General features: G+C 39.6%; 2 protein-coding genes across 3 annotated transcripts; both read left to right on the top strand.

Moving 5' to 3' along the window:
- The first annotated feature begins 100 nt into the window (after positions 1-100).
- Positions 101-6,151, top strand: psma5 (proteasome 20S subunit alpha 5). Its single transcript, XM_085159310.1, has 10 exons — positions 101-206; positions 520-570; positions 964-1,030; positions 1,134-1,260; positions 1,990-2,057; positions 2,143-2,250; positions 2,351-2,409; positions 2,508-2,610; positions 5,517-5,603; positions 5,755-6,151. Exons 2-10 carry the CDS (start codon positions 542-544, stop codon positions 5,830-5,832), a joined length of 726 nt encoding a protein of 241 aa, XP_085015436.1. The 5' UTR covers positions 101-206; positions 520-541; the 3' UTR covers positions 5,833-6,151.
- Positions 6,152-7,484: 1,333 nt separating this feature from the next.
- On the top strand, positions 7,485-26,201 carry LOC146518752 (sortilin-like). Of its 2 annotated transcripts, none has more exons than XM_085159301.1 (20): positions 7,485-8,171; positions 13,827-13,889; positions 13,969-14,042; positions 14,143-14,245; positions 14,611-14,772; positions 14,920-14,993; positions 15,951-16,000; positions 16,493-16,620; positions 17,606-17,750; positions 17,840-17,995; positions 18,090-18,202; positions 18,359-18,461; positions 18,546-18,714; positions 18,816-19,000; positions 19,089-19,278; positions 20,581-20,697; positions 21,985-22,093; positions 23,109-23,221; positions 23,326-23,452; positions 23,550-26,201. In XM_085159301.1, the coding sequence occupies exons 1-20, from the start codon at positions 7,839-7,841 to the stop codon at positions 23,562-23,564; spliced, it is 2,529 nt and encodes an 842-aa protein (XP_085015427.1). In that variant the 5' UTR covers positions 7,485-7,838; the 3' UTR covers positions 23,565-26,201. The 2 variants fall into 2 exon arrangements, with proteins under 2 accessions (XP_085015427.1, XP_085015428.1); XM_085159302.1 differs by lacking the exon at positions 7,485-8,171 and adding an exon at positions 8,182-13,537.
- The last annotated feature ends 394 nt before the right edge of the window (positions 26,202-26,595 follow it).

The raw sequence follows: 26,595 nt of genomic DNA, 5'->3' as shown, positions 1-26,595 counted from the left end.
ACAAGTAAAAACAAATAATAACAACCACAAAATCAAAAGTTTTTAAATTCAGAGTACATAAATAAAGTTAATTTATTGAAATATATTTTTGACTTGGAGACGCGGAACGTTGGTTAGGGAATTGCTAACAACCGGCGCGTTTGGATGTAACACACCAAACGCTTCCTCTGAAACAAGCGAACTCATTGAAGGGTTTTTGGCTGAAGGTAAACGAGCCGAGCAAGTGAAGTTATTTTGAATAATACTGGGAAATTGTACACATATATTTCCCCGGACATTGTTAAACTGATGGAATTTTGATGTTTGATGTATATTTGTGTCTATTATGCAGTTAATTGTGTAATTGGTTGCGCTGTTAGCTAGCACGCCTGCTCAGTATCACCGCTAACTGCAGCTAGCAGATAACCCGGTGTCACAGCAAACTTGAAACCAAAAACTAGAATCAGCTCTCAATATTTGCTTTAACTTGTTGGTACTGTACATAAATCTTACACAAATAACGCATCTATCTTTTTCTAGATCCTGCGTTTAACGTTATAAGATGTTTTTGACCAGATCGGAATATGACAGGTAGGTGCAGCACAAACTGCTTTGTCATTTATTGAGCGCTTAACAGAGGGAAATGAACAAACGAACGAGAGCACACGGGTGTTTTATTGTCTACCCGAGAAAGAAAACCCGGTTAAACGCCGAAAGAAAATACAGAAAATACTGATTTCGTTAAACCCTTATTGTAACGGTGTCTCTACAGCTTGTATCAGCTAGCAGCTAATAATCAATGTTAGGAAAAAGTTGGTTTGCTTTCACTTTCGGTATGCCATCTTTTTCAAGCTGAGTGTTTATTTACTTTACTGTTATGAGGGAATAGACGTGCAAATAATAATAGTGAAAAATAACGTTTACAGCTATCTTTAATATATTAATCGTTGTTAAAATTTCTAAACATTAATTTCTGTTTTCCAGAGGTGTGAACACATTTTCTCCTGAGGGAAGATTGTTCCAGGTTGAATATGCCATAGAGGCAATAAAAGTGAGTACTTCACAGGAATCTTTAACCATTTCTGCACGGTTATTAAACAAAGTGATTATATTCAAGCTCATCTATTTTCTTTGGCCTGGCTTTGCTCTTCTAGTTGGGCTCCACAGCCATCGGTATCCAGACATCAGAAGGGGTATGTCTGGCTGTGGAGAAGAGGATCACCTCTCCCCTGATGGAGCCCAACAGCATTGAGAAGATCGTGGAGATTGATAGTCACATTGGTAAGTGGAAATGGACCATGACAAAGGATTAAGGCTTTTGTTGACATAATATTACTGGCTGTTTTTTGTAATGAGATAAGATATCCAGTCAGCTAAACCAGTTAACTGATTCTTCGATTAAAATTGGACTTGAAATGCATGTTATTGTTTTTGTTTTTTACACAGAAATCCAGTGCAATATTGTTAAAGAAAAAGAAAAGCAAAAATATTTATTATTTTCTTTTTAGCCCAAAAATATTATTATTAATTGAATGTACACTTCAATTTTCAAAAAAACTTTATTTCCTTATAAAAAGAGAAACGTGGACAAAAGCAACTGAAACTGTCGAGATCAATAGATTGAAACAACCTAAAGAGTCATTCCATGTGAATTCATTAAATCTTAAAAAAGATTCCAGCCAGACCCTCTCTGATTTACTTCAGAGCACCAATTTTAAATATTTTTGCAATTAAATCAGAGCCATTTAAACCAAGCATTGCTTAAACTAAATATTATTATATTTAGTTTTTTGGCTGATATAGTTTGTGTGACAATATAGACCAAATTAAAGCTGTTAATGAAATTATTTTTGAAAGCATCATCTCTTTATTAATTGGTCCCTTTGCAAGACTGTAAAGCAGAAAATTTGTTCTCGTTTGTCTCACATTGATGGTGAAGAGTCTTGCTTTAGGCCACAGCTTGTGAAAGATAAATGCAAGTTTTTAGTTTTCTTTCTTTTCACGTCTTAGGCTGTGCCATGAGCGGCTTGATAGCTGATGCCAAGACTCTTATCGACAAAGCAAGAGTGGAAACACAGGTATGATTTCAGAGCACAGCGCTGTATAAGGCATATTTAGAGTGCTGTGTTTATCTGCGGTTAACCTGTATGTGCTCTGTTTCAGAACCACTGGTTCACTTACAATGAGACGATGACAGTGGAGAGTGTGACTCAGGCTGTGTCCAACCTGGCGCTGCAGTTTGGTGAGGAAGATGCAGACCCTGGTGCCATGGTGAGTCACTCAGCCAGTGTTTGTGCTTTTATTTTGAGATGCAGACCTAAAAAAGTTTGATGTTTAACTTTTATTTGTGTCTTTGCTTTGTTTTAAACAGAGTCGACCTTTTGGTGTAGCGCTTCTGTTTGGGGGAGTTGATGAAAAAGGACCTCAGCTGTATGTCAAGATAATTGTTTATTATTTTAAAATTTAAGGGATATTTGCTTGCTTTGCTTAAACACATGTATCGTTTTGTGTGTGTGTGTGTAATACAGGTATCACATGGACCCATCAGGAACTTTTGTGCAGTGTGATGCTCGGGCCATCGGTTCTGCATCCGAGGGAGCACAGAGCTCTCTGCAAGAGGTCTACCACAAGGTAATAACAACCATGATACCATAGCATTGTACCAACCATATGCCTGCATTACACACTGTGTAATTCACTCATGTTATCCAGTTAAGTAAGGTACTCCTGTGCTTTCCTCACACTCCCATGTCATGCTGGAACACAGCCTGCTTCAGTGGTCAGATTGAGTCCACTTAGCTGGTACAAGACAAGTTACAGCTGATGAGGATATTTCAATATCAGTGTCTCAACTTCCATCACTCTGTTGCCACAAACATACAAATAGTTTTCTTGGACATTTGTCCAAGATGGGAAACCAGAAGTTCTTAAAAAAAAAAAGTAAAAAAAAGCACACCCTTAAGCTGCTTTGGCCACAGCACCCAAGAAATGTAGAAAAAAAAAACTGTCTCAGCTTCCCAAAGCTTCAGCTGAAACATTTAAAACAAAATTTCTGGAGATGCCACATCTGTCTGTCTGCGCTCATCCACTAAACAGTGATGCAGTTCCTGGTTTGTGGAATAACCATAAACTTGTGGCTGGGATGAATGATCGCTGCGCTGACTAATTTAGGTTTTGGTTAAGCGACGTTTAAGGAACATGAAATAAATCAGTCAGCACAGTGAAATATTGAAAAATGTGGACAGACATATCTTAGACATTTATGTCTGGTATTAAATGGTCATAAATGGCGAGAACATACATTTTGTGTATTCTACTTTTGTATACTACACTCACAGGCATTTATAATTTAATATATGGCTTAGCTGGCAAGGGACAATTTAAAATACGTCCCACGCCTTAAAGAGTTACAGGGAAGGTTTGACTCAGATCATTTAGCATTTTGAATATAGTAGGGCTGCCACGATTACGTCGACTATCAGTTTCCAACAGTTTCCAACAATAGACCCTGTGCACAAGAAAATGCTAACTTCCTGGTTTGAGACCGGATGTGGGGTTGTACATTTCCGGTAGCTTTACTTTGCGGTCAATCGCTATTGCAAAGATATACTCCAAAATCATGTCCAAAACTTGAAAACGGAAAGATCGCGTTAAGTTACAAAGAGCTGAAGGTGGGAACACTCACCACTGTGTGTCATAAAAAAAATCTAATGATCAATTTTGACATTTAAAGAGTTTAGATCGATCAATTGTTTACATCACTCAACACAAGCAGAACTGCATTACATAATCAGAAGACACATCGTCCACATTCAGAAGCACATCTCTGTATAGTGACTGGTCTTATGATTTAAACAGGCAAATGTTCAGCATTCAAACTACAGGTGAAGAATAGTCAAGCCAGATGTTTCCCCGTTATGTTGATATCAGCTAATCAAGTACACACTTACACAACATGTTAACAAACCGTGAAAAAAAGCCACACAAAAAATGAATGATTGCTGGTAAGGGTTTCTATACATCAGTATTTACGAAGGTTATTTTGTGACTTACCTTAAAAATGACAGGGGTCCCTCGCTATAACGCGGTTCACCTTTCACCTCGCTGTTTCGCGGATTTTTTAGTGCAAGTTTGCATGCTTTTTTTTTTTTTTTACATCACATTGTGTCCTGCGTCCTGATCGCTGCAGATGATCTCCTCCGCGACGTCTCTCCTGTACAGTACAGAATCGCTGCATCGATAGCTAGCAGTGTGACTCCGAAGTGCAGTACTGGATGTCCACGATGTCCACGAAACGTTTTGCACCGTCAAAAAATAAAATTGGCTACTTGATTTCACCTATTGCTGGTTATTTTTAGAACATAACACCCGCGATAAACGAGGGACAGCTATTTACAGATACTGAGAAATATAACATTTGAATGCCTTTTCTCTTTTGCTCTGAGGTGCGGGGGAAAAAATATCGACAAGTCGATGAACATCATTTACAGATATATTGGGTAAATGCCCAAGACATCTATAGAAATGTAAATTGCCGCTTGATTCATTCATTTGCTTAACTTGTTTTGGACTGTAAACAAGGCGTGAATAGGACACCGGAAACAAAGCTCCCCACAGGAGTTTCCGCACCGGTAGTAGCATATGCTAACGTGCACGTAGTCTATGGCGGCAGCTAGTTAGTTTTAATATTAATCTTATTATTCTTTCTGGGTCACAAAATAAACGTTTAACATATTTTCAGGCGAGAATGTAGCTGTGTAAACCTCAAATATCTGCTCAGTTTATCAAGACACCACATATTTTCAAAAGCGCTCTGACGTTTTCGGAGACGTCTGTTACCCACCAGCTCGATAGCTAGCCGGGGGCAAGGCTCACTAGAGTCCGTGAGAACACCGGACTCCCGGCAAATCATTTTCAAACCCACCGCCGTCTTTCGCTACTCAGGTTAAACATGATATATAAGGCACTTAGATAACTTAAAAATCGTATTGTTTGGCTTTTTTTAGTGTTTTATTTGTTCCTGAGTAAATCGGTTTGGCTGAGATTAAAGTTATAGTTTTTACACAGCTGAATAAACGTCAAGCAGACAACTGATTATCAGAAGTGTGAGATGCTCGAGAATATACTCTGGTGTCCTGTTATATTTTAGATAGCAAGGAGTTTATTAAACTTCACCGAAACAATCTGCAAACTTCATTAAAATTTAATAAACTATCATCTTGTCTTTATTTTTAGTTAGCACATACCTTAAACACTTAAAGCTGTAAGCTAATGATAGTTATATAAGAGCAGATGCATGCTGGTGCAATAAGCTGTACGTTTTACGTCCAGTGGATACATGATCTGATTAGTCGACTAATCGCAAAAATAATCGGTGACTAGTCGACTATCAAAATAATAGTTTGTGGCAGCCCTAGAATATAGGCAGAATTTCTCCATGATGAACGGGTGTATGTTGTCAAAACTATGGATACGCAAATTTGCAGATTTGAATAGTTTTGTTTTTTTGTCTTTCCCTGTCTCTGGAAATCTGACAGTCCATGACATTAAAAGAAGCCATCAAGTCATCTCTCACCATTCTGAAGCAGGTGATGGAGGAGAAGCTCAACGCCACCAACATTGAGGTTTGTCCCACTCTGATACTTGATGCCAGAAGGTTGTATCTGTCCATTTGCAACCAAATCAGCTGTGTTATTTGGACTTAAGTTGCAAAGACCTGCTGGTGTCTAAATGGTTGTTTTTCACACATACTTTCTTAATCTGTCTCCTCTACAGCTGGCAACAGTAGAGCCTGGTAAGACCTTCCACATGTATTCCAAAGAGGAGCTGGAGGAGGTAATCAAGGACATCTAGAGCAGGAAAGACTTGGTCTCGGTTTCAGTTCTGGGCACGAGGGAAGAGGGTGTGAAAGCGCACCTGGGCCGAATGTCACAAAGCAGCCACAACTTTCTATCCGTACATTCTCATTATTTGCTGCATTCAAAATTGCAGTGCAGAAGCAGTTTCTATATACGATCCAATAATTTTTCTTTACGTCTCTCAGTATCTGTAGTGTCTGTACAGGAGTCTGACCGGGACTTATAACTGAGTGGCAAGGGGGAAAAATGTGGGGGAGGAGTGGGAGGGGTATTTTTGTTACGAATCAGTACAATTAAACTGTTGTATTCAGAAAGTTGCAGACCCTTTGCAGTTTTTGTTTTTCTTGTCTTTCAACTATGGTATTTCAATAATATCTAATTAGTATTAGTAAACCGTATTGCAAACGCAGCGTAACTGGTTTAGTTTTGTGCTCATGATACCATACACATGTTAGCAAAAACAAAATTGAAGGCGTCATCCTTTGTCAAAAAGGCCTGTTTATATACACAGTCTCCCATTTTCAGAGGCTCAGAATTAACTAAACAATTGACAAGTGCTTTCATGACCAGGTTAGGCCTGCTCCCTTATTTGATGAGAAGTAATGCAGATGTAATGTCTTAAATGACCACAGGAGACAGTAAAGTGGACAATTATAGAATTATTTCCATTGTTTAAGAAAAATAACTTTACAAGTCAAGGACAGGTGCATCACTGTCAAGATCTGCAATCATGTCTTTATGATTGGAGAAAGAGTTTACAACAAGATGCAAAATGCTGATTATAAAAACAGGAAGGCTGGAGAAGACCTTTCTAGAAAGAGCCTGCACAGTTCTGGAAAAAAGTCTTTGGACAGATGACTTTACCAGAATAATGGAAAGAGAAAAGTGTGGAGGAGAGAAACGGGTCATTATTTGAAGCATACTACATTATCTGCCAAACATGGTGGAGGCAGTATTATGGCTTGGGTATGTGTGGCTGCTGATGGAAGCAGCAGGATGAATTCTCAAGTATACAGGCCTATACACTCTGCTTATACTCCACCAAATGTTGAAAAAGTGATCGGACGGTGCTTCACAACTGAATCGAAGAATAATGCAAAAGAAAGGTGGCTGATGTAAAAGCCTGCAGAGCATCTCGACCAGGAAGATACCTTTGGTGATGTCCATGGTTTCAAGACTTTACACAGTCACTGACTGCAAAAGATTTCATTCAAAACATTGAAAACAATCCTTGTATATTGTAATTATCTTAGTTTGGCTAATTAATTTTAAACCTCAGAAACAGGGTCTAAGTATAAAAATGGCTGTAATTCCTCAACTGTTGATGCAAAATTACTAACTACTAAGTCAAAGGAGCTTGCAAAGAAAAGCGTCTGGACTTCTTTAAGTTACTTGAAGACTTGAAGACACTAGGTTTAAATCTGGGACTCTCCACCATTTGACCTTAGAACTGAAGAAGCTTCTCGGATGAGAGGTGAAACATCTTCAAGTAACTTAAAGAAGTCCAGACGCTTTTCTTTGCAAGCTCCTTTGACTACGATGACCTGGATGACTGAGAACCTTCACAGACATACTAACTACTAACTAATACAAAAAAGAAACCAAACAAATTTAAAGTATATTTTTTGTATTAAAAAACATACATTTTATTTTCAGGGATCTGTATGTAAGAACCTTCACTAGCTGTTTCACAATAAAAAGTGAAACTACCGCTGCTGTGCAAAAAAAAAGAGAGAGAGAGGGAGAGAGAAGGAAGCCGTACTGTAGATTATTTGTTCTACTTTTGTATTTGCTTCTTGGAATCCCAAACAAATTCAGAGAAAATAATTCAACAACACTCAAAAGCGCTAGTAAGTTTTGCGCGGTCCTTCCACCAGGGGGCAGTTCAACCCCAGAAAAGGTGTGACACTCAGTCGAGAAAGATCGACGCCGTCCAATAATATCACAGGTTATTCTGGTCCCGACCAATCCGGCGCCGCGGTGGATGGGCCGCTGTGGAAGATGCTTTGGGTGATGAGGGGGGCATATGCGGCCAACTGGTGGTGGGACAGTGAAGTTTCTCGCAGGAGTCTCGAGTTGGACACCGCTGGTTTCATAATGATCTCCGCATCTTGCATTTTGGCGCTTGGGCTGTTTTCGTCTGCGCTGGGCAAACATCAGTACGAAGGGGGGACGTTTTCACATTTGAGGAGGCTGCAGGGGGAGTCTGGTGGTGATGAGGAGCGACTTATTCCAGAGAGGAAGGAGCTGCCGAAGCGCAGCGCAGGACTGAATGAACAGACATGTACAGCTTTGCCCGGAGTAGAGTCAGCCCTGTTGAACGACACCAGCACTGTAAGTGACTTCACACCCACAGTGACAGGATTACACGTGAGCTTATTCCTCACATGATGGAGTTGCTCGTAACATTTCCAAACATTTTCCTAACAGATGCACACAAGGAAAGATGTGAATCCTGCATATTAAACTGCTTCTAATTACTGAAGGGGTTTGTAGATTAGTCGATCAACCGATGGAAAGACATTTTGATAGTCATTCAATCAAATAAAATTAACTCGATACGTTTAACTAACTCAAATGCTCATATACGATTATGTCAAAGATTTATTTAATAGAAAAACAAATAAAAATAGAGGACCATTATTTTTTTCTGTTATTGGTTAATCTGATATTGTTTAATCAATTATTATTTAATTTATAAATGTTTTTACAGGGATCTCCAGTTTGTTTGCTTTGAGCACCTGTATAAAACTTTAAGATGCACTTTTTACTGGCACATGGGACAGAGGAAAGTTACAAATCAGTCCTAAAAAGATTCCAAAGACTTACTGAATATCAAAATATTTGATATTTTGTATAATATTTATTTGTAACTAGTCAATAAACAAACAAAGAAAACGTGGAGAAGGTGAAAGTGGTTTAGTTAAGTAATCTGCCAGTTCCAGCCAGTTCTCCTATTTTTCTAGTTCTTTCTGTTGCAACCTTTTTTTAATTGATCTGGATTAATGTAGGTCAGCGCTCCACATGTGTGGTGCTTGCTGACTCTGTGTTTTCATGCTCTGATGGACTAATGGTGCTGGGTGAATGGAGAATGTAACAGCACAGTCATACACGTTTGACTGTGTTCCTCGTGTCTGGGGGGGATCTTGGAAGAGCCTGCTGATAACATACCTTTACTACCTCTTTGGGATCGCCATGAGATAGTGGAATGGTGGTAGGCATGAAGTACAGTTTTTTTCTTTTTTTATTCTCAGACAAACAACAACTGAGCGTCCAACCAGAAGCACAATAAAAACAAACTCATAAGAAGTTACAACAAAGCTCCACAGGATCATTTTTATGTTGTGTGTGTGTGTGTCTTAGTTGTGCATGTATTACTAATGCTGTGGGGTCTTGAATCTCTTTATACATTGCGGGGACTTATCTTCCTTATGGGCACAAAAACACATCCATAATGTCAGCCACATGTTTTAAAGTTAGGGGTAGGTTGTAAACCAGTGTATTGTCCTCTGAAATCATGGAAACACCACTTTGGTGTGTGTGAAGGTGGCGTTACATCATTTCACTGAATGAAACACCTGGTCTTCTATCGACCGTGAAAATAATTCAGCGTGTTTTCAGAGAGAAGACTCCTCCCTTCTCCTCTGGGCCTTTCTCCCTGACAAACATTCCCCACGTTCTTCTGCTAAACTTCATCTGATCTCCACTGTGGGCTGATGTCTGAGTTATCAGACCTGCATGCTAGATCAGGAGCGGAAAAAGGATTTAGATCCGTATTATGCGCTCCTTATTTTCCAGATGGCTGTGTAAATTATCAGATCAGACACAGCTGACCTCCTTCTCTCTGTGCTCCTTTTTGTGGTTTTTGTAGACCTGGTAGACTACACAAGATGTGTTCTGTCAGGCAGCCCAAGCCTTAACGTATTTTCCCCATTTGTGCGAGGTTCATTTAGCTGACTCAGGTTAACAAACTAGCTTGTTTTGTTTTTCTTTTCTCTCTCCCCCCCCTCCTTCTTCAGACTCTATCCTGTCTCCCGTTCCCTCAGGCCAAAAAGAACAAAACAAACAGGAAAAAAGTGCTCTGTCCTCAGGGTAGCTGGGGTGCAGCCAGCTGCTGGAGCACCACGGAAAGCAGCAGAGCTGGTGTACCACATGGTGTGTGTCAGAAAGAAATCTGGCCTTGTTGATACACAGGGAACATACAAGAACGACAAAGTATAAATGAAGGAGGCACTGGTAGAACCCATGATCAACTCGCACTACTTCAGTGGAAAAATTAGCCTGCTGCATCTAATAGCATCAATCAAACATGCTGAATATGTATTTAACATAGCAGATATGTATTGATATGAAAACTTTCCTTACAGAGGGTGGTGCAGGCAAAGATGCTTGATTCCCGTGTTTACCATCCTCTCTGCACAGCCTGCAGCACATGTGGCAGAGTCCAGCTGTGTCTTCACATTAATCAGTTATTCAGTGAACTACGTTGTTAATGTAACAATGAAACTGATGCTACTTTATGTATACTATATACAGTAAGCCCTTATTTAAAGACAGATATGTCAATATCTTGTAGTTTTTACTTCCTTTGTTTTTACCAGCAAAAATGTGAAGGTTTAGCTGGCAGTTGATTAGTTTTTCATTATTCAGTTTATTATGGATACATAAATTACCAGAAGATCTAACAGTCTAGTCCACTGTTATCTATTTCATAGATTAGGCTGCCATATCCATTTAAAGCCCAAATGATGAAATCATTGCCAGAAAATTGTAATTTCTTTTGAAGAAAAAAAAAGACTCTTTGAACCGTTTGACAGAAAAAAAAACCCATTAATTTGACTATATGAACTTCAGTTTGCATTTTATTTGCCACATCCAGCATTTTTTATTTTATTTTTATTTTGTTTTAATTCTGCAGTTTAGGTTTTTTGGTGAGGAAAACAAACACTGGTGATGCAGAAGTCTCAAAAACTCATGTATCAAATATGATATGATAGGTCTTCCATTTTTTTTTTAGCATGCTAACATTTAGTGTTGGAGCCAACAGATGACAGATTGGCATTGCCATCTGACGAGCCATGCTGCTAGCCTGGAGAGAAAAACATGAAAAAGACCAAACAAAAAGATTTTGCTGTGCTGTTCTCGCCCAAGCAGCTAATTATTTGAGAGATTAAAATTTCGTTCAGACTTAAACTGGGCAATAATCATGATTTTTTTAAATCACTTTGTAAATGTATTAGTTAAAAATTAATTAGCATTAATTTTTTTTCTCTTCTTTTCTAGTATTCCTGGAGAATAAGAATCTAGCAAACAGCTTGGAACTCAAATCGTAGTCGAACAGCAGAGGCTTGCATTGCTGCTTCATGTGTGAGATCAGAGCCTCAGCATTTGACCTGTTTCTGAAGTTTTATGCGTGTAAACATTGCTGAAGCAGAGAGAATAAGGAGCTCATTGTGTTGCCTTTTCTGTGAGAGGACTTTACTGTGCTCCCACCCACAGACTGTGTGTTATTGAGTCTGCTTGTATAGATGTTTGTATGGGTCTATTTGCGATGCACACTCCAGAAGTTTTGTTGTTTATGACTGAACTAAATGCCAGATTCGGGAGGTTAGAGAAGCCTTTACAGAGCAGCTCTGGACCCTTAAATCCAACATGAGACACAGCATGAGGTCATGTCTGGTATGTGAGGCCATGTCCAACTGGGTCAGGCTTATCTTCATTTTTACATACATGATGTTAATTTACATTCCTACATTTAGATGTCTATCTTGGCCCGTGATAATCTTATAGAGGAGATTATAAATCTGAGGAGTTTTCACTTCCTGGTTAAATACTAGGTAAAAAAACAAAAAAAGACAACCTATGATATAAATGCAATGTTTGATCGTTTAGGTGTGTGTCCTGCAGCTGGGCAAGTCAGCTTTAGTCCATATAGAGTTTCAGAGAAACCGATGTTGAAAGTGTCCCACTGGTTTAAATTTAACACAGGTGTGATAGCAACTGGCAGAAACATTTGCAAAGACTTAGTATTAGGACAAGACATGACTTAAATTTCATATTGTTTAGTTTGAAATTATTATAATATTTTACATTTTATGATATGACTCCTCTGCTTACCTTGTATTCTCATGCTCTGCTGTGATTGTACAGTCATTTATGTCCTCCTCAGGATGAATTATATTAACTTTGTTGATTTTAGCATTGGTAGTCATCCCGCATTTCAGTTTCTACGATTATGTTGATTTTGAGCAAGATACCAGCACAGCTAATGACATTCCCATCAGCCTCAGCTCTACTTGTATTTGCATTGGTTTGAAAACTCTGCTTGTTATTAGTGGCATTGCTGGTATTTTTAGCATGTTCACACAAGCATTTATCTCAAAGCATTACTTTGCTATAAGCTCCTGTAGCCTCTCCAGTAGTTTTTACATGACTCAGTGCAGTGATAAGTCCAACCTTACTGCTTCCACAGGAATTAAGAGGGTAAGTAGCAGTAGCCAGGTGCTGCTAATCCAATACCCTTGATTAGATGATCATCAGCAAGTGTGAACACCTCGATAAAAACACAAGTTTTTGCAGCTTATTGGTCTGGAGCATGCAAGTGTGTATTAAAGCAACCAGTCAGTCTTCACAGGAGTGGACTTCCAAGTAAATTTAGACTCTCCATGTTATGATCCATGAGCTACTCTTTATACCAGAGTATTCTAGAGTGAAATGTGAGGCCATCTGTCCAACAGCTTGGCCAAAACTGGGTCATGCAACAGGACAATTATCCAAGGCACAGGGGCGAATGTACAACCAAATGGCTGAAAAAGAAAAGAATCAAGGTGTTGCAATGGTCCAGTCAAAGTCCTTAAGAGAGCTATGCTTCAGTTCAAACCTCAATAAACTGAAGCAACACTATAATGAAGACTGGGAAGTGGGAGGAGTACTTTTCATAGAGTCCTCTGAAAAGTTTGCCTTGGTTGTCTGGGAAAATTTAAGTATGTGTGTGTACTCTATATGTACATATTTATATTCATATCTGCTTATTTAATCCTTATTGACATTATCTAATAGTATCATAAATTGTGTTAAGGTGATTAAAAAAACTAAAGATATACTTAGAATGCTAATACTTGTAGCTGTGTAGTCTCATTAAAACATGTCTAGTGGAGCATATGCTAATAGTTTTGCTTTCTTATATCTTGTAAAAATCTTTAAAGTCTTGACATTTAACCTGTATGTTCAAGCTAGAGAGTGAGTTTTGGGGAGGACAGCACATATGACCTTTTAAAAAAACTGACCAATAGGATGAAAAGAGGATTGCAAACGGGGTTGAAGTTGTAAAATGGTTATACGATCAAAATAGGAACAGACGGATGCAGGAGGCATACGGCAGACGTGACCATCTTCTGTGGCTTTATGGACACAGACGCTTTTGGGCTGTACTCACCTTGAAAACATCTTTGTCCCTCCAGCTAAAGAGAGGAGGGGAGTAACCTGCTCCCTCAGACTCCAAACATTGTGGGCTGTGGCTAGAGACCAAACACTTGAGCTTCAGTCGGGATGAATGAAGAGGAATGTTGTTTTTCTGTCAGAGTTGGGAAATAGTAGTTCTGCTCCCTCCGTGCCTCTAATATTATGTCACACCTGTTCCTTTTATTTTGAACTTTGAGTCTTTTGGGGCTTGAGGAATGTATTAGTAAGTGACTGTTAAGGTAAACACCGGAAAAATTGGCTACATTCAGCCTTAATGTCTGTCATGTGTTTGAGAGAGTGTTCTTGCTGCGTTCGAGACATTAGCAAAGTGTGTTGTTCTCTGGCTTGGTCTTTGTGATTTACACAGGAATGTAGGTCACACAGGCAGAGTGCATCTAAATGACCGAGCTGCTTTGGACAGTATGGAAAATTCAAGCTGTGCTCTCCGTTCATGTGTCTAGCTTTTAGTAAACGGCAGTGTTTTCTGTATTTTCACTAAAATGTCCTCTTTTTTTCCCTCCCTTTCAGTTCACGTTCAAGGTGCAGACATTGGGTTCACTGTCTTTAGCCTGGGTGGGCGACGGATCAGGGGTGAGTTCATGTGTATGACAATATATAACTCCAAGATGATGCTTGATTTCTGTGTAACTCCATTCATCTCTCACCCCAGGTGCTGCTGGTGTTGACAACCTTTCAGGTGCCTTTGTTCATGATCCGCTTCGGTCAGTCTAACCTCTACAGGAGGTGAGAAGTGCCTCGCTGCTGGTTTGGTTTAGTGGCTTTTATAAACTTTTACTAATTACAGTGGTCTGAGGGTCTAACTGCAACCTTGTCTGTGTGTCAGTGAAGACTATGGGAAGACGTTCAAAGACGTGACTCATCTGATTAACCACACCTTCATCCAGACAGAGTTCGGCATCGCTATCAGTCCAGACCACTCAGGGAAGGTGAGTGATTCTTTAAAAGAGTCAGTACATGCAGTGCAATACAATGAAATATCCTCAAAGGTTTCTGCAGTTGTGGATCATTTCTCATCTAATTGTGTTTTCAGTAAAACGGCACAATTTCCTCAGTTCTTCTGTTGTTTACATCTAAAGAAAACAGTAAATAAATGTCAGTTGTAATCCTCTGATTCACAGGTGGCATCTCTAAAATGTTTATTTGATCTGATAATCCACTGACATAAAATTAAGAAAAGCAACGAATCCCCACCTGAATAATGTTCAGTGTTTTGGTTTGATTTAAATGTGTTTTCTCTCTCATCAGCTACGTGGCCGATTGATTTAACTCTGGCTCTTTTGTTTGGCTTCAGGTGATCCTGAGCGGTGATGTGTCCGACGTCGGGGGTTTTCGGCTGTTTCGCTCGCAGGACTTTGGACTGACCTTTGTTTCCACCGACCTGCCATTTGAGCCCCTCATTCAGATCCTGTACAACCCCGGGGACTGCAACAAACTTCTGACACTCAGTATCATGGTATATAGTCAGGGATTTGGAGTTTCAATAAAAGAAAACCTCTCTTCTCCTGAAGTGAACGATTTCCTAATTTCTCAATTAGGAATGGGTAAATACTAAAAATAAACATGTACTCCCTTTTTACTGACAAAGCTTTTTTCTTTTAAGATGGACCTGTGGTTGTCTGAGGACTTTGGTGCCACCTGGAGGAGGATCCACGACAGTGTGTGTTTGGTCAGATGGTAAGAACTGACCTCCCCATCAGATTGATGTTAAAGTATAATTAAGGACAGGGGAGACAATCAGGACAGGTGAGGGGTGTGAACCTTACCTTTGGCCTTTTTTTTTTCTTAGAGACTTTCCCTCAACTTTAATGAAAGTGACATATAAACATAAAGCTGTGCGTGCTTCCTTTAGACAGGATTCCTGCTCTCTGTTTCTGAGCCAGGAGTGAATTTCGGGCCCAGGTTAAAGGCCACTGGTGTTTACACATAAAATAAATGTTTCTCATAAAACACAAGTTTCCATCACTGACAGGCACATTTGTCCGTGTGGGTTTACAAACAGTCAACATGTACGTCTTTGCTTTTGGTAAAAATAGGAGTGTGTGTGTTCTTTGTCCATTGTTGTTCTTCCAGCTGCTTTCCTCACCACAGTCTGTATCCCCCGTCCTGACTCTGGTTTTATTTGAACACCAGAGTTCACATGAGGTTGCGGTGTCAGCCTGTGGTTGTTAGCGCTGCATTGTGGGAACATTGTGATAGCTCTGTGCGACCACAGCTGTCATTTAGGCCTCAACCCAAATTGACTGCAGAGCCAGGGAGCTGAGGTTGCTGTCAGACTGAATCATGAGTCAGCAGTGGCATTCTTATTCAGCCCGCAGTCCTTGAACCAGAATCTGTGCAGTGTGAAAACCTTCATCTTGTTTGGCAGCGAACAAAACCCGACAGAACTTGTGGGGGGTGTCTCTGTGTGTGTGTGTGTGTGTGGGGGGGGGGGGGGGTAACCAAGGTAACCAGGGTTGATGTCTGCCTTGCTCACACCAGCGCTTTAAAACCATAACCATAATCTGCAATTTATACAAATTCCAAAAGTGGATCTACATTTGATTTACAGATGTTAAACAATGTTAGCGCAATTAGATCTTTCCCTCCACCGTCTGATTCTACCCAATTATGGTTTGTTTTTCTCACACACAGGGGTCCAAAGAATAGCATCTACTTTACCACAAACAACAACGGATCATGCAGTAAGTGAAGATAACACCATCCCTCCACAGAAGCCCTTTCAGACATGCACTCCTTTTATGAACCACCTGAATGTGTCGTATCCGAATGCGGACCCAGGTTTATCGTTCCTTAAAAGTTGTGCCTTGTTGTTGACAGTCATGAGTTACTTTCAACTTGGCAGTCTAAACCAAATGGATTCTTACACGCGAATAGATCCACACAGTATTAAAAGTTTCTCGCGTGCCTTGGCCCTTGGCTGAGCTGACTAGAGAGTGCAATAAACAGCCGTAAACAGAATTAAACAGTATTTTGTCTTAACTCTGCTGCTGATTTTCAGTATTTATTTCATGATTTATTTCCAATCAAGAAATTAAATCTATGTGCAACTCAATCCATTCCTTTAACAGACTTATTAAAGCAGCAGAGATATGTATCCCCACTTTATGTGGGTAAAGTGGTATATTAACACGTTCAATAATACTTCCACTAACTTCACCTTTTTTTTCTGTCAGATGACAAAGGCATGTTACATCTACGAAAGACATTCGACTACGGTAAAAGTTTCCACACCATTGCAACGAGAGTTTACTCATTTGTACTTGGAGGAAGATTTGTTTTCGCTTCCATCATGACTGGCACGGTACGTCTGTGTGTGTGTGCACGCGCCTTTGTACCTTTATTCTTTAAGAGCCGAGTGTGTTTGTTTTGTGAACAGACATTACATTTTTGCAGTCTGTGTATTTAGTGGCATTGGGTGTAGTTGTTTATTTGTACACCCATTTTCTTCTTCTTCTTTCTATGCTTTCTTTACTCAGTTTGCAAAACAAAAATACATCTTCTCACTTAAGGCGTTCAAATAGTTTGTGACATCTGGCATTAATGTTCAGTCTGTATCTGGATATCCTATCTGGGTAACTAAACACAGATACAGGAAATCTTTCATACCTCATGCAATAACTATTTGTTATACAATACATCTGTCTGGCAAAGAGTCATCTGCTCTTTAATTTTATGATTTTATTGTCTTTTAAAACTATCTTTTTCCTGCATGGATATTAAAATATTTGATTTTACTTGCTATATATTATTATTAGTTGTCTTATAAATATTATTTATAGCTTGTCTCTACTCAAAATCGCATGCTTGCAGTGTAAATGCTTGCATTGTGACTGGAATGCAGTTTGTTTGGTGTGACTGTATCTGGAGTTGGCCTGGCCCACATTCATAAGATGATGATCTGCTCACACAAAGTTGAAAGGCCATCTACATCTTCCTCTTGGTGTAGCTTTCAAGATAAAAGCACAGTTTTATAAATGTATTACCAACAATGCTTTCTTTGACTGGGAATACAGTATAAGCCATGCATGCAGAGGAATTTACTCACACTCCTTGAACTCACATATTTCATGAGGCATGTAGAATTGAATGTTTTAATGTCTGGTGTAAAGGCAAATAAAAGAGACAGACTGGGTGTCTTTAATAATACGGGGTGTAGGCGATGAGCATATACTGTATAACCAACAGTGTCATACAGGTGCCTGGATTTTGGTGTAATGATTCCCACTAAAAGTAACATAAATACACCTTCTGTGCAGTAACTGTGTCTGTGCATGTGTGTGTGACAGAGTACAGAGCGTATGATCCACGTCTCAGTAGATGGTGGCGAGACGTGGAACATGGCTCAGCTTCCTACAGTCACCCACGAGCAGTTTTACTCCATCCTGGCAGCCAATCAGGACGTGATCTTCATGCACGTGGATGACCCCGGTGGTAAGAACTGGTGCTGATGATAATTTCTCTTCTGCTATCAGTTAACATATCCAAGTGTATAATCCAGACGTGTGTTCTGTGCGGAGCAGACTCTGGTGTTGGAACCATCTATGTGTCAGATGACAGGGGAACTGTGTTCTCCAAGTCTCTGGAGCGCCACCTCTACACAACCACAGGAAGTGACACTGACTTCACTGTCATCCATTCACTCAGGGGCGTCTACATGACCAGTGTGCTCGCAGACGGTCAGTTAACACACTAGTTAAATGTAGTAAATGTGAAAATTATCTTCTGCTAGGAATTTATGTGAATTTTGAATCCGTCATGTTTGTTTTGCAGATGGCACAGTGGAGACTGTAATCACCTATGACCAAGGAGCAAAGTGGCAGAGGCTGCGCAGACCAGAGAACAGCCACTGTAACACTGACACCTCTACCAACAGACCTAACAGAGTGAGACACACAGACACAAGTATTGGAGTATATTTTTATTAGGATGTGGTTGCATGTGACCTCTTGTAACGCCCCAAAATAAACTCTTTCAAACAGATTTAATTTCTCAGTACGAGCCAGTGTGTAAACATTGTTTTCATCACCATGTCTTTACAGTGCAGGCTACACATCCACGCCTCCTACAGCACCACCATGAAGATGAACGTCCCCATGCTTCCTCTCTCACAGCCCAGTGCAGTGGGCCTCATTCTTGCCCACGGTAAGACACACAAAGCCACCAAATTCTTTCAGTGCAATCAGTTTTACTGAATGTTTCTTGATAGTCTCCCTCCGTTTTCTCCAGGCAGTGTTGAAGATGCAGAGTCAGTTCTCTTCCCTGATGTGTATGTGTCTGATGATGGGGGCTACTCATGGATGTTGGCCCTCAAGGGACCCCATCATTATGCTATACTGGACTCAGGAGGCCTGCTGGTGGCTGTGGAGCACACTAACTTACCTGTCAGCCAGATAAAGTGCGAACAACTGTTAAACACTGTCTAGCATTTTGTGACATATATGTAAGTGTTTGTGTGTGTCACTTTTGCAGCTAATGTTTTTTTTAACCACCCGTCAGGTTTTCCACAGATGAAGGACAGTGCTGGCATACATATAACTTCACCAATGACCCACTTCACTTCAGTGGCATGGACAGTGAGCCTGGCTCTCGCTCCATGAACGTCAGCCTGTGGGGCTACAGGAAGGACTTCAGTAAATGGGTGGTGATCACTATAGACTTCAGGAAGCTCCTCACCAGAGACTGTGAGTAAGGCACAGAGGATGGCGATGTTTGTGCAGCATTACAGCAAGTGTGTTTTCACTATGATAATGTGCGTGTTTGCTTTTGCAGGCACAGAAGGAGACTACGTGCAGTGGCTGGCTCACTCTTCAGACACCACTGGTTCTAATGATGGCTGTTTGCTGGGCTATAAAGAGACCTTCTTACGCCTGAGGAAAGGCTCTGTTTGCTGGAACGGGAGGGACTATGCAGTCACCAAGAGGCTGTCCCCCTGTCCATGTACACTGAATGATTATCACTGGTATCTCCTTGTTCACTTCATCTCCTTTTGTGCAAGTGATTGGTGTAATAGATGAACTTGTGACTTTATTATGGTATTCTTGAAACTGGGTTTTGATTTTTACAAGATTAAGATTAAGATTTAAGATTGTGGGGTATACATTATATTTGTAGAAATGCTCTTTATGCATGACTTTTTCTTTCAACATATTATTTATTCTGCTATTCCGTCTCTCTACTAGTTCAAAATACACTATGTGGACAAAAGTATTGGAACACGTACACATCAAACCCACAGGAACCTTTATGACATCCATTTCTAATTCCAAAGGCATTAATATGAAGTTGGACTATAGCTATAACAGCTTCCACTCTTCTGGGAAGGCTTTCTACAGCATTTTTGGAATGTGTGTGGGAATTTTTGCTCATTCATCCAGAATGGCATTTATAAGCTCAGATGTTGGTAAAGAGGACCTGGCTTTTAATCTCTTTTCTAGTTCAACCCAAAGGTGGTGTTCAATGGGTTTGAGGTCAGGGCTCTGTCTGGACCAGTCAAATTCTTCCACACCAAACTCATCCAGCCATGTCTTTATGGACCTTGCTTTGTGCACAGGCGCGCAGTCATCCTGGAAAGAAGGGGGTTTTCCATAACTGTTCCCACAAAGCTGTAAGGAGAGAATTTTCAAAAATATCTTGGTAAGCTGAAGCGTTTAGATTTACCTTCACTGAACATGTTTCTACTGATCCAGAGTCCAGTGACAACGTGCTCCATCCAATGCTTTGGATTGCTCCTGGGGATGTAAAGCTTGCATGTAGCTGCTGATCAGCTGCCATGAAGCTCCCAGCGCACAGCTTTTGTGCTGATGTTAACGACAGAGGAGGTTTGGACCTGTGCAGTTATTTAGTCAGTAGAACACTGGTGATTTTTACACCTTAACATCCAGTCTGTAACTGTACCTGTGACTTGCTGTGGTTCCCAATTGCTTCCACTTTGCAATAATATCACTTACATGTGATCGTGGAATGTCTAGAAGGGAAGAAATTTTATGAACTGACTATTACAGTACCACTCTCAAATACAGTGAGATCACTCTTCCACAAATGTGTAAAGGCAGACTGCATGGCTAGGTGTGTGATTTTCTACACCAGTGGGACTGAATAAAATACTGGAATACAGTGATAAACAAGTGTGACCCAATATTTTTGTCCATATAGTCTAAATTTGATCTCTTATCTTATTTGCATATTTGACAGTTCAATGAATCTTCGGCTTTTTGCATTCAACAGTGTATTAGTGTAGAAATGACACAGCTTTGTGTTGCAGTGATTTTGGGTATTACCGACCAGAGAACAGCTCAGAGTGTGTGGAGCAGGAAGAGTTGAAGGACCGTCCTTTGGAGTTCTGTTTAAATGGGACAACTGAACAGCTGCAGACCAGTGGGTGAGGACATTTGACATTTTTACCAAAAACCCCCAAAAAACAAAACCTCTTACTAACCAAGATACATTATGCATTATAATTATAATACACATTTTGCATATTACACATACTATCCCTGTGCCTGAGATGAACAAACCATTTTTACACATCCACAACACCCCTGAACTCTTCTTGGACTCACCTGGCATGTGTGAAATGCAATGTCCAAGGCAATCAGATCATTTTTTGGGGGGTTAGGCTATGTACTGATATTTTTGTTTTTGTGGTACAGCTTGTGATCTTTGCTCAATCTAGCATGAAAGTTAAAAGAAAATAGCATTTTCTTCATTTCTGTGATTAACGTTAAAAAGTATTGTTTTTATTTTAGCAATGGGGAGGAATATAATTATATACCGTATTTACTAATCAGAAGCACAGACTCTCGATTATATACTCCCTTGGTTCTGCTTGTTTGTCTGTCTGTGAGCAGTCTAGCATCCACTTTTCAAGATATCATGTTTTTTGTGATCCTAGATAGAAATAAGAGCTTGAGCTTATTTAATTTAAATAATTTAACATTTAAAATTAAAATAAAAGTCAAAGCTTAACTGGTGAGAAAAATGTCAGGAAACCATATCAAGTAATATATCAGATGAAAGAGCATGGAGAGAGCTGTACAACACACTTGTTGTAATAAAAACATCATAAAACATCAGTTTTTAGAATAGCCAACTGTCTCTGATTTCAGTCTGCTAGAAAAATGGCATGAAAGTGGGTCATTGGACCTGCAAACTTAGATGGAGAAGCAGAAAATATTCTAAAAATTTGATGATTGGAGTTGTTGAAAACACATATTTAACTAAATTATTTTCTGAGTTATTAGTTGTGTTTTTTAGACAGGACAATCTATCTAATATCTTAAAGCAGCATGAAAACTGAATGAAAACGCAATTTTCTTCATTTCTGTGTTCAGATATCGTCACTAGGTGTCATTTGCAACTTGAAGTTTTTTTATTAATGTGTCAGAAAGGACAGCTGGGGAAAAAATTCAGACCTCGTTCTTCCAGAATTGTAACAAAGTTCGTGTGCAAAAGCAGGTACATTTACAAAGAGACACTTCAGGAACTGTTGGTGTCCATGCTTCAAGACAGGATTTTCTAAATGGCCATTCTTTTTCCCACTTTTTTTGTGCTTGTTAATCTCCCTCCACTGTTGTCAGGAATAATATTTTGAGTTTTTCTGCTGTAACTGATGTCCTTTTCTTTGAATTTTGTCTTGCCTTACATATATCTCTCCCTCCTTTTCAAGCTACCGGAAGATTCCCAGCAGCCAGTGCGAGGGTGGTTTCCAACCAGTTAGGAAGGAGACGGACTTGAGGAGGATGTGCACCAGCAACGCTCTTCTTCCTCATTCCCTAGTGAGTTCTGCTTATTCTGAAATACAGGCTGTGCAGGTTAGTATATAGACTTATTGGGACAAAATGAAAGTTAAGGAAGGGTCTGATCTTCAGCATGGTCAGCACTGGAGGTGTGAAATGGCTAATCACGTAGCAGCTTGAGTCGAGCTTTTGATCAAATGTAGTAAAAATGTGAAAATTTTAACTTCTGTTAACAGAAAGTGTAGATTGATGTTTCTCTTCACTATTGAAACACACGAGTTTAGAGGTAAATGGAGATACAGACTGATGAAGAGCAGAACATTTTTTGATGAGACGTAACAGCCACTTCCCCCAAAAGTCTGTTTAATCTTTTATTAGTACATGCAAGCATTCAAGTGATTCCTCTCCCAGTTTGACCTACAAGTCACTTTTTCATGCTTTCTTTTGGTGACTCTTATCGAATGAATGGCATTAAACTGCAGGCTTGTTAACTAACTGAAAAGGAAAGAAGGGGAAAAACAGCACAGGGGGAAAAAAGTTAAGTCTTGTAGTATCACAGAATCATTTTTGCAAACAGTGCAGCATGATGGCATTGTAAAATGACTTACTCAGTGATTTCAGACTCCAGTGTTGGTGTCATTTCCAAATCAAGATGTTGTCAAGCCAGTGTAACAGAAAATGAGGTGGTGCAGTGGGCAAAATCATTTGTGTTTGCTTTTTGAATGAGTTTAAGGAGCATTATTGCTCATCATTGTTCTACACAGATCTAATTGAGTTTCATGCTTTGTGAATGTTTTGAATCTATAAAACGGATGTGTGTATTTTCCTTTTTTGTTTTGATCCGTTACCTCTTCCTTACTAAAAAGTTACAGTTTTTTCTTTTTTGTTTGTTTTTGTTTACTTTTAAAAATTTCATTTAGATATATTTAATGCATAAATTGCAAATTAAAATGCATGAAAAGACACTTCGGAAGCCCAAATAATGTATAAACTGTAGGCCGAGGAACCTAGTGCACTGCGTTGCATATTTAAACTTTTCCCGTCTCTTGAACAGATTGAAAACAGTTCAACGAATACTGCTCTCATAGTCATGGTCGTCATAGCGATCCTCCTGACAAGCGCTGTCGCAGGTGTTTGGCTGGTTAAGAAATATGTCTGTGGAGGACGGTGGGTTACTTTCTTTTCTTTTTTCACCCTTTGCAGCCGCAGTAATAAATGATGCACTCACATCTCTTTGGTTTCTTCATAATATGGACTTTTGTCCTCATCAGGTTCCTCGTGCACCGTTACTCTGTTATGAGGGAACATGCTGAAGCTAACAAAATAGAAGGAGTGGATGATGTGGACCCCCACTACATGGAGACAGGAAAAGCACAGTACAATGAGGACTCGGATCAGGTAGATGTTGTGTAAAGGGCCCCTTATATTCATTAGTTTTACCTAAAACGCTGTGATTATCTATAAACACTGTTATACTGTTTGTGTCTCCACATAGGACCTTTTAGAATAAGATTTCTTCCCACTCAAAGGCTCTTCAGACTAAATCTAAAGCAGTCTTTCATGATGCCTGGGCATTCCTGTTGCTCCCACATGCTGATTAACATCTGCTTCTCACTTCTCGCTATCCCCTGGAGGCCGGAGGACTCAGCAGCAGCGGGGCGACTTCCTATATTGCTTCCTTGTACCGGCTGAGACTCCCAGCAAATAGGCGCACTGGTGATTTGGGGAGGGGACAGAAGAAAGCCTCTGGGATCCCCGGAGAGCTTTTGTTCTCTCTGTCACAGAAAATTCTGTAAAGACCTTTGAGTGTGAAAATGTGCTCCATTGTGCTCTGTATGTTTCCTTTCATGATGACCTGAGAAGAGACCGCGTTGCACTGCACAAGCACCATGCAGCTGCTACAGCTTGGACATGTGGGTGCACAGAATGTTTTATTAAGAGCTGGGAAACATGGGAGAAACAGGACACAGAAAATAATCAGTATTTTAGCTCAGAGTTTTCATCTGCTGTCAGTTAAGTAGTTTTTGTACTCTGTACATTTAAAACTTTAGGATCCAGTCCTTGTGTTCATGGTGGGCCACTTTATCTGTTTCGCTAATCGCTAAAATGAAGCAATAACATCATTTTTTTGTTCCTCATTTTGTCACAGGGTTTGAGAAATTGGGGTTTTGTATTTGATACTAACTCCTGTGAACAGTGGTACCTATTTTTAATAGTCTTTTTCTTTCAACCATACTGTCTGGATCTTTGAAGGTAAAAACTGGCCAGAATCGCTTAATGCACTAGAAATTGTAAGACTCAAATTGGTGATTGGAATTGGCTTTTTTTAAGAGAACCTTTCATCTTTTGTTAGGTACCAGATAATGTGCCAAAGTTAATGTAGTTCTTGCTTTCAAAACATGTTCTCCTAGTTCAGTGTGCAAATAATGGATATTAAAAATCAGAAGCTGCTGTGCTACTGGGATTTTCCTGCACAACCATCCCTTCACAGAGAATGGTCTGAAAAAGAGAAAATATGCAGTTAGTAAGTTTTCTGGGTGGAGATTTCTTGTTGATGTCAGAGGAGCTTTGAGCTGACAGGATTCCAACAGTAACTCAAATAACCATTCGTTACAACCAAGGTATGCGGAAGAGCATCTCTGAATGTACCACCCACCACACAGCAGATGGGCTACAGCAGCAGAAGACCAGACTGCTGTCAGCTAAGAACAGGAAGTGGAGGGTATATCTGCATAGGCTCACGGGTATTAGACAACAGCAGATTGTTGCAGACCAGGCATCAACAATCTGCCGTTGCCTGGACTGATGAGTCTCAGTTTCTGTTGTGACAATCAGATAGGGTCAGAAACAACGGGAAACCATGGATCCATCCTGCCTTTTATCATCAGTTTGGGATGGTGGTGGTGTAATGGTGTGGTGGATATTTTTCTTGGCACACTTGTTGACCACACCACAGTGCATTCTTCCCATGGCTGCTTCCAGCTCGATAACATCACGTTACAAAGCTCAAATCTTCCCAAACTGGTTTCTTGAACACGAGAAAGAGTCCACTGTACTCAAATGGCCTCCACAGACACTAGATTACAATCCAATAGAGCACCTCTTACACAATTTAAACAATCTATTACGTATATAAACTGTAGTAAACAAGAGTAAACGATTTTAATCCTTCATTTTTAGTGCCTAGTGAAACCCAGCCCAACACAGTCATTATTTTTCACTCTCCTGCGAGTGTGGTGAAAATGAAAGACTTGAATTATTGCCAAAGCACTTTTAATGGTTATTTTTCAAACGTTAGCCCAGCATTATAAAAACTTATGCTCATCCAAACCCTTTACTTGAACTTCTATGATATTTTTGTTTAACAGGATGCGCCAGTACATTGCTGTTTGTTTGTTTGTTTGTTTGTTTGTTTGTATTTCACTGACATTTCAGCCAGGCATAATCAGCAAATAAATAACGATAGTGGTTTTAAAAAGAAGTGCAAACATTTCTATAATCATCTGATATCAGTGCAACACAAAACATAACCTCACTTTTTGTTCACAATAACAGTGTATTAAGATTAATGGTGCCTGGTGACCATAAAATTAACTACACCTGTGTCCCAGTGCGCATGTCTGTGTAACATCAAGTGTTTTAGCTGGTATGTTGGCTGGCTGCCATTTTTATTATCTGCGGTGTAAGAAGTATAACATTTGACACACATGTAGGGCTTATGGCTAATGCTTGTATTCTCCAGCAGATGCAATACCACCCCAGCAAATAAGCTATTGCAATAAGCTGGCCTAATACTGAGGCATAACTCAAGGATCGTTAGGTGGACTTTGTCAGATATGAAAGCAGGTTTTTAATGCTTGATCCTTCTTGATTTACTTAACTGTCAATAAGAACAAACCCAGCTGTCTCCTGTATTTAATGATTTATTATTGCACTACGTCTACAGATGTGTGATGTTGCGTGTGTTCTAGTCCTTGTGTGTTTTGTAAAATATCAGGGGCCAAGATGGGTGACATTCTTTCCATCTCGTTTTTTCCGCTGTCTGTTTGCTGGGATGAGTAACTCTGGATTCAAGATTCTGTCAAGCAGATGTTTTTATAACAATGTTTGCATTTATAGACTGAAATAATACTCTCTTTTACATCTGTGCTCTTGTGCTGGAGTTTTCTTCAACACAACACAAAGTACATAGAAAAAATTACAGTACTTTAGCAGCAATTATTTTAATAGTATTTTTGTGTCAAAATACACCCTAAAAGGAACATAAAGTCAGTTTTTTTTTCCTTTTTGAGGAGATTAGTTTTTACTGTTATCTATATCAGTTTACTTTACTGCTCAGTATACAACAAAATATATTGTAATATTGAAGGGGACATATCAACGACCTCTATCAACTGTTCTTGTAAGTTACTGAAAGCACTTAAAATAAGGTGCTGTTTTATAAGTGGTTCATTCATAAAGTTAATATTTTATGAATAGGTAACGCCATATAGAAACAAACCAGTTAAAGTGGTGTTTTTATGCAAAGTGGTCTAAACTGA

The sequence above is a fragment of the Neolamprologus multifasciatus genome, chromosome 5 (assembly GCF_963576455.1).
Source record: "Neolamprologus multifasciatus chromosome 5, fNeoMul1.2, whole genome shotgun sequence".
NCBI lineage: Eukaryota > Metazoa > Chordata > Actinopteri > Cichliformes > Cichlidae > Neolamprologus > Neolamprologus multifasciatus.
Note: the sequence above shows the minus strand (reverse complement) of the source record. Positions and strands in the feature narration are given on the sequence as shown.

Coding starts and splice junctions, on each gene's coding strand:
- psma5 (XM_085159310.1), top strand. CDS start 542: ATGTTTTTGACCAGATCGGAATATGACAG. Junction 1,031..1,133: donor ATGCCATAGAGGCAATAAAA/GTGAGTACTTCA, acceptor TTGCTCTTCTAG/TTGGGCTCCACAGCCATCGG. Junction 5,604..5,754: donor TCAACGCCACCAACATTGAG/GTTTGTCCCACT, acceptor TCTCCTCTACAG/CTGGCAACAGTAGAGCCTGG.
- LOC146518752 (XM_085159301.1), top strand. CDS start 7,839: ATGCTTTGGGTGATGAGGGGGGCATATGCGGCCAACTGGTGGTGGGAC. Junction 20,698..21,984: donor GAACAGCTGCAGACCAGTGG/GTGAGGACATTT, acceptor CTCCTTTTCAAG/CTACCGGAAGATTCCCAGCA. Junction 22,094..23,108: donor CTCTTCTTCCTCATTCCCTA/GTGAGTTCTGCT, acceptor TCTCTTGAACAG/ATTGAAAACAGTTCAACGAA.